At 42.2% G+C, this 15,367-nt stretch overlaps 1 protein-coding gene across 2 annotated transcripts in view; it reads right to left on the reverse strand.

Moving 5' to 3' along the window:
- Window positions 1–15,367, reverse strand: part of rngtt (RNA guanylyltransferase and 5'-phosphatase) — a 141,946-nt gene that overhangs the window by 93,086 nt on the left and 33,493 nt on the right. For both annotated transcript variants that reach the window (XM_035774471.1, XM_035774472.2), the window contains 2 exons: window positions 14,288–14,423; window positions 11,330–11,401 (listed from right to left, as the gene is read on the reverse strand). In XM_035774471.1, coding sequence (XP_035630364.1) covers window positions 11,330–11,401; window positions 14,288–14,423 — 208 coding nt within the window. The remainder of the gene's footprint in view (window positions 1–11,329; window positions 11,402–14,287; window positions 14,424–15,367) is intronic.

Raw genomic sequence — 15,367 nt, forward strand, 5'->3', positions numbered from 1 at the left:
TAAAAATAAAACAGCGAGTGACTGTGTGACTAGAACCCATTGTCGCTCTGTCCTCCTGCAGCGACCACCACAGAACATCAGTGTATATTGCGCTGTTGCTGAAGCTGCAACACAACTACAGCCATTTCTGACTAAAAAGTTGTTACCAAAATCCCTCATTTGTTTAGGAAAAACAATCCCTATTCCCTCAACACTTGCTCTCTTTAGGTGACACATGTTTGCATGTGACCAATATCATAATCACATCAGTAAATTGGTTATAACAAACTATGAACACCGTAACACGCGAGAGCAAAATGGATGCAGAGGACGTGACAAATAACCCTGAGACGGGGGGATGTTTACTGGTTGCACAGGAGGTAAAAGGGGACATCAGATGTGTGGAACAAATTTGACAAGTGAAAAATTCTGGAGCTCAAGTAAAAGGACAGGAGCAAGTGATGCAAGCATATTATGTGTGCCAAACAGGTGTTGTAAAATTACAACACAATTTTTCTGACCATTTGGAACAATGTGAACACTAAATAAATGATAAAGCGTAGCAGAAAGTGTGAAAGTTTTTTTGTAAAGACTTTATTACAGCAAAGACCACAAAAACAGTCGCATTTATTCGTGAATGCAATTTACGAAATAGAACGTTTTAGGCATACTGTTTACGCAATTTATTCAATGGTCGAGTATTACATATCAGAATAAAAATAACAATAAGGAGATCAAGGAAAAAGGAGGGTTATTATTATTATAAATATAATTTCTGACAATTTGGAACAGTGTAAACAAAACTAAATACATTATAAATACCAGAGAGGCTGGTCGAACAACAACAACAAAAAGTATAAAGCCTTTGTTACAGCAGAGCAAAGATTAGAAACAGCCAACTTCAGGAAACCATTTATCTGTGGTTGCATGAGGCTTGTTGCTCACGGAATCAGTAGGCTATTAAAACACTCAAACAGGATCGGTCTTATTTCTGTAGATATGATCATTTATGAAGCCAGGCACATTTAACAGTTAGACTATTGATTAGACTAGGGATGCACGATATATCGGTTAACATATCGGAAATCGTCAGATATTTGCTAAAAATGCCAACATCGGTATCGGCCGATGTTTAGTTTAACGCCCCGATGTGCAAAACCGTTGTCAAAGCTGACTTGCAAACCTATATAATGTAGGTACATGACGCAATGGACGCTATGTAAAATGGTGCATTATAAGTGCAACACAGCATTCCTAAATTAGCCCACACAATGTCTGCTGTGTGGATCGAGCAGTCAACAAGTCGAGCAGTCATTTGAAAGATGAAGAAAATTTCGGCGAGACAACCCAAAAAGGTGAAATCCATTAAAGCCAAGATAATGGAATTCATTGCCCTTGACAATCAATTTCTCTCGGTCGTGGGAGATGTTGGCTTTCGCCGACTTGTCGAGCACCGGTACACACCACCAAGTGTGCTATTTTTCAGCCCTACCGGAGTTACACAGTAATAGCGTCACTGCTGTTAGCTTCTTGACATTCATACTATGGAACGCCATTTGGGTCTTTGCTTGTCAGAAAATATACAGTAGCACCGTCAAAGCTGTACAAAAAAGTCTGCAAACAAGCAAACACCAGCCACGAATTATATTTACAATACCGCGTTGGTAATAAAGCATCATTTGTTCGACCGCAACTTCTGGGGTAGCTAACTTTAGCTTGGTCCCTAGCTAGCACCAATACAAACAGCCTGAAAACAATGATCAGTAGAACCTGCAGTCATTTTCATTATTCTTAGCAATTATTTAGGAATCCTTGTGAGTAAGTATTAGCTAGGTTGTCACTTGATGTTCGCCTATTGAAATTGAACTTCAGTTCATGAAAATAAATAGCTAGCCAGCAACTTAACCCTGTTGCGCAAAGCTAATGTTATAAGCAGCCAGCTAACTTCATCTGGCTAGTGAGGCTCGACTGCACCGGATTATGTGTTGTGAAGTTAGCCACAATAAGGATTACCGTAATTTCCGGACTATAAACCGCTACTTTATTCCCACACTTTGAACCTCGCGGTTTATACAATGACGCGGCTAATTTATGGATTTTTCCCGCTTTCACAAGATTCGTGCCGCCAAAAAACTGAGCACCGTCACATAATGTGACGTAAATCGAGCGCGCTCAAACTTCCCATCATTCTGATTACGGTAGTAATTTTGTCATCCTCATCATGGCAAAGACACGCATATGCATATGATGCAGCTTTCAAGTTGAAGGCGATCGATCTGGCTGTTGGAAAAGGAAATAGAGCTGCTGCACGGGAGATTGGCCTTAATGAGTCGACGATAAGACGTTGGAAACAGCAGCGTGAGGAACTGACTCAGTGCAAAAAGACAAAAACTTTGAGGGAAGAAAAGCAGATGGCCCAAAGTATTTGCAGCCACTCGACATCAGTGTAAATCGTGCATTTAAGGTGGCGCTCCTTGTTCAGTGGGAGGCTTGGATGACAAGTGGGGAGAAATACTTCACTAAAACGGGCTGCATGCGAAGAGCAACTTATGGTCAAGTCTGCCGGTGGGTCCTGACAGCGTGGAGCATTGTCAAAAAATCCACTATCATCAACGGGTTTCAAAGGCTGGACTGCTGCGTGTTGAAGAGGCAGCATGAGCTCAGCGGGGTATTTGCCTCCGGATGAAAGTGACGAGAGCGACAATGAAAACGATCCAACATCGGATGAAGCAATTTTGAGGCTATTCAACTCCGACACCGAAGGAGATGACTTCAGTGGTTTCAGTGCACAGGAGGAGGAAGATAGTGACCAAGTTCATTTGTTTCAATGTACCGGTAGGCACCTGCGGCTTATAGACATGTGCGGCTTATTTATGTACAAAATACATATTTTTTAATAATTCAGTGGGTGCGGTTTATATTCAGGTGCGCTTAATAGTCCATCAATTACGGTAGGCACAATAGTGGTATTTGCAGTTATCCTTCAAAATAAAAGTGTCATTGACAGTAATGCAAATTAATACAAATAGTAGAATTATGCCATACTTTTGTTTTGACAGCTAACCTCAAAGTCCACTATTGTGGCTAATCCTTATTGTGGCTAGCTTCACATAAATGGGTCCGCCCACCATTAATCAAATAAGAACGGTCTTATAAATGAAGGTTATTTTAGACAACACCTAATTATAGCTACTGAAACAGATTATGACGTGTTATTTGACATGTATCTTTTTTGACACGCAAACACCCAAACAGCGTTCCATAGAAATCCTGATTGAGAATGAAACGGCTGAACAAATTAACAACAAAACAGCAAAGCATGTAAGTGGAAGAAATAGGTTTTGATTATGTTTTACTGGTAATGGGGACATACGTAAATGCCAACAAAATAACTTTTTGGTCAGTGTGGTGCGTGGGTCACCTTTATTTAATTAGGCAAGTCAGTTAAGAACAAATTCGTATTTACAATGACGACCGGGACGATGCTGGGCCAATTGTGCACCGCACTATGGGACTCCCAATCACGGCCGGATGTGATACAGCCTGGATTCCAACCAGGGGCTCTAGTGATGCCTCTTACACTCAGATGCAGTGCTTTAGACCACTGCGTCCATGTGTGTGTGTTAACTATTTAACTGTAGTAGAATGCTTAGGAGAACACTAAAATTATAAATATCGGTTATAGGGTTTTTCTTTTGGCAAGGAAAATATTGAATATCGGTATCGGCCAAAAATGTCATATCGGTGCATCACTAGATTAGACCTAATTAAGTTGGGGTTTCCCCTCTCCTCACTTTTCTTCGACAATTAAGGCAACGGCAGTTTTCTAGTCTCCTAACTCCGCTGCTGCCTCCGCCGCATTGTTCTCCACACCAACATGCTGGTTAACTTTGCTATTATGTATAAAGCAACGCATCTAAGAAAAGCTGCCAATACCACAGTGCACTGATATGTTTCAGAACTGCGGACAGTGAACACGATCCAACGTGGGAGAAAGTGCCTTTCTTATAAAATAATATTTTTATTTTTGTTGCACCATTGTTCTTATAATATAACCATATACAATTTCAGTAGCAAATGTCAGACTGATGGACTGTGCCATCCCCACTGCCTCTGCAATTGCACAGTCCACTCAGACCAATGTCTTGTAGTATTGACAAACTATGGGGAGACTGCAGTGATCAGTGACATCACAACAAAGACCACACTCCCTGCATTGGAAATCCCCATGGTCAAAACTTAGACCACAGCAGTGTGGCCCTAGGCTGGTGTGCAGCAGAGCAGAGCCAGGGGAACTGCAGGGGAGCACACAAACGCACGAACAGACAGACCCAGACACACACCCAGAAGCCTCTGGGTGACAGGAGGTATGGCAAGGCTTAACACGCATGCAGAACAGTTATCTCAGCAGGCACGACACAGCAATAAGGACTACCGGGCTAATATCAACGGTATCACTCAGCGTTCACACGCAGTGTACAATGAGAACATTATTTTTTTCTTCTATCACACCTAATGGCACACCTGACCTAATCTGTGCATAATGTTAATTGCATAAGTCACTTGGCCATTGGCTTTTTAACTTCAATTTAATGTCTTCCATTAGAAAATCAATTAAGCATAAACAGTGATGCGCTGTCAGGAAATGAAAAATATTAAATATGGAGATGAGTCTACTGTGACATTTCGTCTTTATCATGACACAGCTCTTGGATTCCTCCCCAGTTGGTGGCTGACAGTGAGTGGCAGGGTTTAACTCTGGGGTTGACAGACAGGACCTTTCCAGGAAAAAAAATAAAATCGTATTTAAAACCCCCTGGCAACAACATAAAATAGAAACATTCTTTCCTTGACTCCAGGTGGTGGTTAGGGTCAAGAAATTACATTTTTCAAGAGGAAACCAGTCATACACAATGGATCAGCATTGTGGCATTGTGTAGAATGACTTGGCGTTATGAACCGTAATGGAGTAATGAAGCACGAGCTATAAATCAATCCATAGAAATACAAAATTGTAAATGTAACCAAATCGACTCAACCCTACTGCACAAATTCTTCAACCAAATCTGTGTAACCTCGATCTATAGCCACCACATAAGGTCAAAGGGAAACATCCATAGAAATAGAATGAATAGAATCGCTTGTCTTTTTACTTATATTTTCCCCTTTATTTAAATCAGGTTAGATAAGACATTGAGAACACATTCTCTTTTACAACAAAGAGCAATGACTCCGGCAGCAAAGCAGACAAGTGAGTAGCGACTGGTGATTGATTGTAACTCCCTCACAGGGCTGCAGGCAGGCAGGACACTAGGTGGTCCTCTCAGTGTGGAGCCAGGTCTGGGCGGCTTGACTAGGATAATGGAGGAGGCCAATAATGGGCTAGGTACTGGGGATCAATACTGCAGCACTTAGTGACGGCTCCGGGACACACGCAGTGCTGCTAACCTCTGTGCCTGATTCTTGCCGGATCATTCATCTCTAAGCTCGTCTGGTATATGAAGATGAAGATAGGCAATAGGTATCATTAAGGCTTGGCGTTATACTGTATTTTAATTTTTTTACGTTTACATACACTTAGATTGGAGTCACTAAAACTTGTTTTTCAACCACTCCACAAATTTCTGGTTAACAAACTATAGTTTTGGCAAGTCGGTTAGGACATCTACTTTGTGCATGACAAGTAATTTTTCCAACAATTGTTTACAGACAGATTATTTCACATATAATTCACTGACAGATTATTTCACAAATAATTCACTGTATCACAATTCTAGTGGGTCAGAGGTTTACATGCACAGTTGACTGTGCCTTTAAACAGCTTGGAAAATTCCAGAAAATTATACATGGCTTTAGAAGCTTCTGATAGGCTAATTGACATAATTTGAGTCAATTGGAGGTGTACCTGTGGATGTATTTCAAGACCTACCTTCAAACTCAGTGCCTCTTTTCTTGATATCATGGGAAAATCCAAAGAAATCAGCCAAGACCTCAGAAAATAAATTATGGATCTTCCTTGAGAACAAATTCCATATGCCTGAAGGTACCACGGTCAGCTCTACAAACAATAGTACGCAAGTACAAACACCATGGGACCACGGAGTTGTCATTCTGCACAGGAAGAAGATGCGCTCTGTCTCCTAGAGATGAACGTACTTTGGTGCGAAAAGTGCAAATCAATCCCAGAACAACAGCAAAAGGACCTTGTGAAGATGCTAGAGGAAATAAAAGTACAAAAGTATCTATATCAACAGTAAAACAAGTCCTATATCGACATAACCTGAAAGGCCGCTCGGCAAGGAAGAAGCCACTACTCCAAAACCTCCATAATAAAGCCAGACTAAGGTTTGCAACTGCACATGGGGACAAAGATTGTACCTTTTGGAGAATATTTCTAACTGTATGGCCATAATGACCATCATTATGTTTGGAGGAAAAAGGGGAGGCTTGCAAGCTGAAGAACACCATCCTAACCATGAAGCATGGGGGTGGCAGCATCATGTTGTAGGGGTGCTTTGCTGCAGGAGGGACTGATGCACTTCACAAAATAGATGGCATCATGGAGGAGGAAAATTATGTGGATATATTGAATCAACATCTCAAGACATCATTCAGGAAGTTAAAGCTTGGTTGCAAATGGGTCTTCCAAATGGACAACGACCCCAAGCATGCTTCCAAAGTTGTGGCAAAATGGCCGACAAACCTGACTCAGTTACACCAGCACTGTCAGGAGAAAATGGGCCAAAATTCACACAACTTATTGTGGAAAGCTTGTGGAAGGCTACCTGAAACGTTTGACACAAGTCAAACAATTTAAAGGCAATGCTACCAAATACTAAAATACTAATACAAATACTAAAAGCTGAACCTCGGCAAGACGGAGCTGCTCTTCCTCCCGGGGAAGGACTGCCCGTTCCATGATCTCGCCATCACGGTTGACAACTCCATTGTGTCCTCCTCCCAGAGCGCTAAGAACCTTGGCGTGATCCTGGACAACACCCTGTCGTTCTCAACTAACATCAAGGCGGTGGCCCGTTCCTGTAGGTTCATGCTCTACAACATCCTCAGAGTACGACCCTGCCTCACACAGGAAGCGGCGCAGGTCCTAATCCAGGCACTTGTCATCTCCCGTCTGGATTAAACTCGCTGTTGGCTGGGCTCCTGCCTGTGCCATTAAACCCCTACAACTCATCCAGAACGCCGCAGCCCGTCTGGTGTTCAACCTTGTTCTCTCACGTCACCCCGCTCCTCCGCTCTCTCCACTGGCTTCCAGTTGAAGCTCGCATCCGCTACAAGACCATGGTGCTTGCCTACGGAGCTGTGAGGGGAACGGCACAGTACCTCCAGGCTCTGATCAGGCCCTACACCCAAACAAGGGCACTGCGTTCAACCTCTGGCCTGCTGCCTCCCTACCACTGAGGAAGTACAGTTCCCGCTCAGCCCAGTCAAAACTGTTCGCTGCTCTGGCTCCCCAATGGTGGAACACACTCCCTCACGACGCCAGGACAGCGGAGTCAATCACCACCTTCCGGAGACACCTGAAACCCCACCTCTTTAAGGAATACCTAGGATAGGATAAAGTAATCCTTCTCACCCCCCTCCACCCTTAAAGATTTAGATGCACTATTGTAAAGTGGCTGCTCCACTGGATGTCATAAGGTGAATGCACCAATTTGTAAGTCGCTCTGGACAAGAGCGTCTGCTAAATGACTTAAATGTAATGTAAATGTACTAATTGAGTGTATGTAAACTTCTGACCCACTGGGAATGTGATGAAAGAAATGAAAGCTGAAATAAATCACTATTATTCTGCCATTTCACATTCTTAAAATTAAGTGGTGATCTAACTGACCTAAGACAGGGAATTTTTACTAGGATTAAATGTCAGGAACTGTGAAAATCTGAGTTTAAATGTATTTGGCTACGGTGTATGTAAACTTCCGACTTCAACTGCACCGGTATTGATGCGCGGACCAGTTTGGGTTTTTACTTTACCTTCTATAAAACAGTTTTTCAATGTATGGTTTGTTAAATGTGATACACCGCTTTGCTTTTATAGTTTACGCTGATAGTTCAGTTGTCTCGCTCCCTCACCAAACCCACCCTGTCATTCAAGGAGTGCAGTTGGTGTTGCTCGACCACAAGATCATTTGCCGATGGTTCCCGCTTCAGTCTGCATGGTCAATGCAGCAGATGCAACAACATGTTGACGACAACAATGTTACTTTCCACTTTGCTTCTTAATATGAATCCACAAGTGTTCTATAATTACACAATTAGTTTGTGTACAGAACTGTCTGCAAAGAGCTAGTGTCTTTTCTTAGCAAGTTGTGGTTAAAATAAATCATGTTACCTGCTAATGCTAATCGCAGGTAGGCTGGCTATAATAAAATATACTGAGTCAGAGCAAACGTAGCTAGCAAATACAGCCTGTTTTTGTAACAGTATGTTCTAAATCACAGAGGAATAGGCGAAGCATGAATATGTTAGCCAAAGATTATAGGGTCCCATTCCCCTGGGAAAAACTGACCAACACGTTGGTTCCTATCCTGTCACAATAACACCTACATAGAGATCCTATTAGTATTCTAATTATTAATTCTATGAACACCTCCATGGCATTTTTATTCGTTGCCATGTCAAACACTGTATTCAAAGGGGCCCACTTTTACATTGCAACTGTAAAATTAAAATAATATTTATATTTCAACATTTAACCCTAGTGTTTTGATCTAAATCGAAAGTCAAATTGCAATATTTGGTTAAAAATAAAAAATAAATAAAAGGCCTAGGCCTTTTCCCCATATCGTGCAGTCCTACATGGAAATTATATCAAATGAGATCAACTTTTGGATGAATTGTGACTGAACAGTATAAAACAGACGGAAAAACAGAGAAAGACCCACTGAAAACACTTAGAATGTGTGTGTTGTCACCCTAGGGTCATACACAACTCAAAGCAAATTTAGAACTTGTATTACTCAAAAACATGTGAACAAAAATATTGTGACACACACACAAACAACCGTTCGAAAGTTTGGGGTCATATTGATCAGAAATAGTGTAGACAATGTTAATGAGTATTGTAGCTAGAACAGGCTGATTTCCTGTGTTCCAATGGCGCGTTGTGTTAGCTAATCCAAGTATATCATTTAAAAAAAGCTAATTGATCATTAGAAAATCATTTTGCAATTACATCTGAAAACTGTTGTCCTGATGAAAGCAGCAATAAAACTGGCCTTATTTAGACTAGTTGAGTATCTGGAGCATCAGCATTTGTGAGTTCAATTACAGGCTCAAAATGTCCAGAAACATTTTTCTTTTGAAACTCATCAGTCTATTCTTGTTCTGAGAAAGGCTATTCCATGCGAGATATTGCCAAGAAACTGAAGATCTTGTACAACACAGTGTTCTACTCCCTTCACAGAACAGCGCAGACTGGCTCTAACCAGAATAGAAAGAGGAGAAACAGATGCCTCACAAGTCCTCAACTGGCAGCTTCATTAAATAGTACTCGCAAAACACCAGCCTCAAAGTCAACAGTGAAGACGTGACCCCGGGATGCTGGCCTTCAAGGCAGAGTTGCAAAGAAAAAGTCACCTCAGACTGGCCAGTAAAAAGAAAAAGATGGGCAAAAGAACAGACGCTGGACAGAGGAACTCTGCCTAGAAGGCCAGCATCCCAGAGTCGTCTCTTCACTGTTGACATTGAGACTGGTGTTTTGCGGGTACTATTTAATGAAGCTGCCAGTTGAGGACTTGTGAGCCTTTTAACATGATAAACTTGGATTAGCTAACACAACGTGCCATTGGAACACAGGAGTGATGGTTGCTGATAAATGTAGATATTCCATTAACAATCTGCCGTTTCCAGCTATAATAGTCATTTACAACATTAACAATGTCTACACTATTTCTGATCATTATTTTTTTTTAATGGGGGATTTTTGTTGTTGTTGCTTTTCTTGCAAAAACAAGGACATTTCTAAGTGACCCCAAACGTTTGAACGTGTGTAATATATGCAATGTTGCCTAGTCCTAGGCATCAGCACTAGCTATAAGTTCATTAGACATCAGTAGGAACCAGTGGCGGCTGCTGAGTGAAGGACGGCTCACAATAATGCCTGGAACGGAGCAAATGTAATGGCATCAAACACATGGAAACCATGCGATTGATGAATTTGATACCATTCCAACTATTTCGCTCCATCCATTACCACAAGCCCATCCTGCCCAATTAATGTACCACCAACCTTCTGTTGTAGGAACACTATCTGCCACCACCTTGTTTTACTAGGGCTCTTAAAATAGCATACAGGACATTTCTCATGAGAAAAAAACAGCAGCAATCTCACAGCTCAGTGAAATTGAGTTCTGAGGATGAAGCCAGAGAATACATAATCAAGGTGCGTTCTGAATATTACCCTATATATTGCACTGCCCATAGGGCACTGGTCAAAAGTAGTGCACTTTGTAGGGTACAGGATGCCATTTAGGATGAAGTCTTACACTTCTTTAACAAATTTTCTCAGAAAATTCATCTGTGGCAATTATCGCCCCCCCCCGCAACTAATTAGCGGTAAATTGATAATAATTAGTTTCAGTTTAGAAGAAAATCAAGCTCAATGATCCTTAGCTGGGTGTATTCAGAAGTTGGTGCATACAATGGAACTTGCGAGATAGAAAAACAAATATGTAGTTTGCGGATGCAGTTAAGCATTCAGAAAGTCACAGGCCAGCCAAAACATAAAACAGGCTTGCGGTCAGAGGCCACTCAAACTGCCGTGAGGGAGATATATACACAAAATGGTTTTGCAAACTTGTTTAGCAATTTCAGAATGGCTGCTCAGTCCTCAGACCGTAGCACTTGTGATAGTCTCAGACAGTGTCCTGGATCTTCATGATCAGGGTTTACTGAGCTTTGCTGACTGCACAGCGAGCCGAGAGGGGGGGCAGTCTGAGCTGCTCTCCTCTCCTGCTCTCCCCTCTCGGGCAGAACTAATCAGTCAGACATACAGACAGGCTGCTGTCTGCCACCATGAACAGTGGCAGGACTGACAATGGTGATAGCGAAATACTCGACAGACAGTTTTCATCTCAGGGCTTCTCTCTCATGCCCAGCCCTGGTCTGATGATCTATTTATATTCTGTCCTTAACCAGGATCACCAGGGACTGACACTGTGGACTAGAGAGGGGACCAGAGCAAGGTCAAAACAGGGGGCAGAGTGGCTGCTAACTGACTGACCCTGGGCGTACTGACTGCAACCTGATAGGTCTGGCACCTCTTCAGGGATGTAGGGGAATTTCATGGGCAACAAGATCTCTGCTGAACGGGCATGGCACTACTCACGTTGAATTTGATGATGTCATAGATCAGGTAGCGCGGGACGGGCTGGCCGTTTACCTTGTCGATAATCATCTCCTGTGGAAACAAGAGACAGAGGGAGTGATGAGGACAGACAGAAACCAAGAGGGAGAAAGACACCGAGAGACAGAGGCCGAGAAAGAGAGATGGGGGGGTATAATACTAAAACAGTGTACGGGAGACACATTCTAAGAGAAATAATTCTAAATTTGTGGTCCAATCAGACAGGGAGCGAGAGGAGCTGAGCATGCTGGAAAGTGCCCGTCAAACGATGGGGGGGGGTTTAAACTGAGCGCTCTTAAAAAAGGGGCTGGCTGTGTCTCCTGTGGGGTACATACGGCAGACTGCGGCACACATCAGAGATGAGTACCAGGGAGAGGAATGGGAAACGGCAGCAGAAATAGATTTACACATTCATCATTCAACATTGTGGAGTTGAGAATCAAGTACTTCAGAGCTGGTGAAAAGCCCAACTGACACATGACTGGGTTTCACAGCCACGTTATGCAACTAGGCGTCTGCCAGTTGAGGACTTTGTGAGCCTTTTAAAATGATCAACTTGGACTAGCTAACACAACATGCCATTGGAACACAGGAGTGATGGTTGCTGATAATGGGCCTCTGTACACCTATGTAGATATTCCATTAAAAAAATAAAATCTGCCATTTCCAGCTAAAATTCATTAACATGAACAACATTAACAATGTCTACACTGTATTTATGTTCAATTTGATGTTATTTTAATGGAAGAAATATGCTTTTCTTTTTTAAAAACAAGGACATTTCTAAGTGACCCCAAACTTTTGAACGGTATAGAAGAGAGAGAACCAGAGAGAGCAATATATTTACACATTCATCATTCAACATTGTGGAGTTGAGAATCAGGTACTTCAGAGCTGGTGAGAAGCTAGAGAGAACGATAAAGAGCGAGAGAGCGCGAGTACGAGCGAGAGAGCGCGGGAACGAGCTAAAGCGCGAGAACGGGCGAGAGAGCGCGAGAACGAGCGAAAGCGCGAGAACGAGCGAGAGAGCATGAGAACGTGCGATCTCAAGAATAAGCGAACGAGTGATAGTGCGAGAACGAGCGAGAATGAACGAGAGAAAGCGAGAAAGAGCGAGAACAAAATATATTAATAATATCCCAATGAGTATCATATCGTAGGCTAAGCATCATACAGTACGCATCACCATTCTGACACATTACCTGTAGGAACATCAAGGGAACTTTACAGCTAATATGGTACAATATCACTCCAGTTTTTGTCCTTTGAAGGGATCATACTCAAAATATTTACTCCGTTGTGAGTGTACAAACAGACAAATAAAAGACAACAGAGTGAATTGCTCTGGGGGATGAATATAGTTGTATCTCTGTGAGTTGACCTCTGTACATGCAGCAGTGCAGCACACTGAGGCAGTAACTGTTATGTATTGTGTGTGGGGGTGTATGAATAAGATAAAGTGACTAGCAGCAGAGCCACTACCACAGAAGAGCTTGTGATTGAATGTATGCAGCAACAGTTCCACAGGCAATATATCTGCAAACATGAAAATACATTTTATAGGTCTCTGGGTAGAGTTCACTGAAAACAATGACATGAATTCCAAACACACAAGAGAAGCCTTGTGGCAGAGGCAGATTTTGTGTAAGTAGTAAGATTCTATGAAGAATCTATGGATGAAACGGAGCATAGCTGAGTCATGGTTCAGCCACAGGTTCTTTCTGGACATGGACTCTGTTAGCACCTGTCATCAAAAACACCACAATAACAAAAAGGACACCAAGAAGCCTTGACAGGCTAGACAGACTGTCACATCTGCAGAGTGGAGCTGCTTCAAAAGCCTGCTAATGTGTTCCCTGCACAAAAGGCCCAAGCAAAGAGACAACCCACCATCTCAATCAGTCACTGAATTACCGAAGATGCTTGAGAATAATATTGCTCAGAGCATGAAAGACACGTCCGTCTTAGAGAAAAGTGAAGATGGCTAAGGAAACTCACCTCTCTAACAAGCCCCCCACATAATTGGGCTGCTGCACAGAAGACCCATTGTACACCGACATGAAGCATAATGGCATCCAGCCTCTTCTCTCCCCGGTTCTGATTAGGGAGGGTGATAATGACTGGTGTCTTGTGCACCTGCTGCTTGGGGAGTGCTGGAACCTGGCTAAGTCCCAAATGGCACCCTATTCCCTGTATAGTGCACTACCTTTGACCAGGGCCAACAGGGAATATCACTATATTTGGAATGAACACCTTCTCTAGTACAAAAACTCCAGTAGCCTGGATTGGCCTGTTATTACACGGTGAAGACATGACAGCCACTAACAATTAGCCTCCTGGGAGGAAGGCATCTACGCAGTACAGTACAATACAGAGCAGGATAAAGGAGGATGCATCTATGGTATTTCTGGTATGATTTACAAACAGTGTTTCCCCTCCTGTCTTGTAAAAGTAGATGTGGTGGCAGACTGGGTGAAAGGCTCACTGCTCTCACTGTTCTCCTCTAGGCCTAGGTGTTGATAGGAGCCACAGGGTTCTCCTGGTGTGGAAGGAGGCTGACAACAGCTACTTTTTGCTGTCAGTCATGTGTAGGTGGAGCAGCAGGGCGATATGAGTAGGGGTATGGGGTCAGGCAGGGGACAACGGGTGGGAAGAATAAAGACAGTATGAATCACCATTCTGAGACTTTTTTATTTATTTAACTAGGCAAGTCAGTTAAGAACAAATTCTTATTTACAATGGTGGCCTAGGAACAGTGGGTTAAACTGCCTTGTTTAGGGGCAGAACGACAGATTTTTACCTTGTCAGCTCTGAGATTCGATCAAGCAACCTTTCGGTTATGCTCTAACCACTAGGCTAACCACTAGGCTACCCGCCACCCCATCACCTGGGGGGGAGAAGATAAAGGACACACACACACAGACAGAGTGAAGGACTTACCCCGTCAAGTAGTGTGTTGGCTAAGTGAACGCGGAGGTCTTTCCGAAAAGGGAATTCTAGGTTGGCTATGTGGAACACCGAGTTGTCTCTGTCGATCATGTGCACCTCATTCTTCCCATTTATCAGCATCATATACCTGTGGAAAATAGAGCAAAGAAACCCTCTTTAACAAGTTTACTTAACATTTTTAAGTTAACTATTTACTAGTAAGTAGCAAACATTCAACATACAAAGCAGAGGCAGTATACATATTGAATGCTGTAAATTGATGGCAAAGTTTCACTCCAACTGGAATTGGCTTTTTACATGGATTAAAAACCAAGTCAGACAGCCATTTTATAGCAGACAAACAGCTGCATCTGGATTACTCCGAGCTGCAGATTCAACTGCATTTCTTACAGTTAAAAACATATTTTTTTAGGTTAATGCTGCAATATATAACTTTTTGGCAACCCGACCAAATTCACAAAGAGTATGTGATGAGGCAAAAAAGTTTGTGCAAAAAGGGTCAATGCAGATAGTCCTGGTTAAATATTTAAAGCGGCAATATTCAACTTTTTGGGTGACCCCAGCAAATTCACATAGAAAGGTGTTATAGATCTGTCACTCCTTGAAAGCAAGTCTAAGAAGCTGTAGATCAGTTCTATGTGCATATTTCTATGCTTCCAGTTATGTTTAGTTTTTGGGGTCTTTTACTTTTGGTTTTGTACACTTCAAACAGCTGAAAATAATATATTTTCAGTTATGGAAAATATATTTCACAGCAGTTTAGATGGTACAATACTTCTCTACACAACAACTGCTTGTTTTGTCACAAACTCAAATTAAGCAAACTATTATAATTTTTGCAACCAGGAAATGACAGCGCAATTTGTGAAACATTTCATAGAGTATCTGGGGAACAACACAGAATCAAACTCCAAACTTACCTCAACCCCTACTTACAAAAACAGCCTCATTATATTCTAGTGCACGTAGACACTTCCAAACCAATTCTCTCCTCTATTGACAAAACTGAATGACAAAAAAAAAAAATCACAGGCTCTGATATATTGTGATGTTATGTCCTAAAGCACCTCT

Source organism: Oncorhynchus keta, chromosome 8, assembly GCF_023373465.1.
Source record: "Oncorhynchus keta strain PuntledgeMale-10-30-2019 chromosome 8, Oket_V2, whole genome shotgun sequence".
Classification (NCBI taxonomy): Eukaryota; Metazoa; Chordata; class Actinopteri; order Salmoniformes; family Salmonidae; genus Oncorhynchus; species Oncorhynchus keta.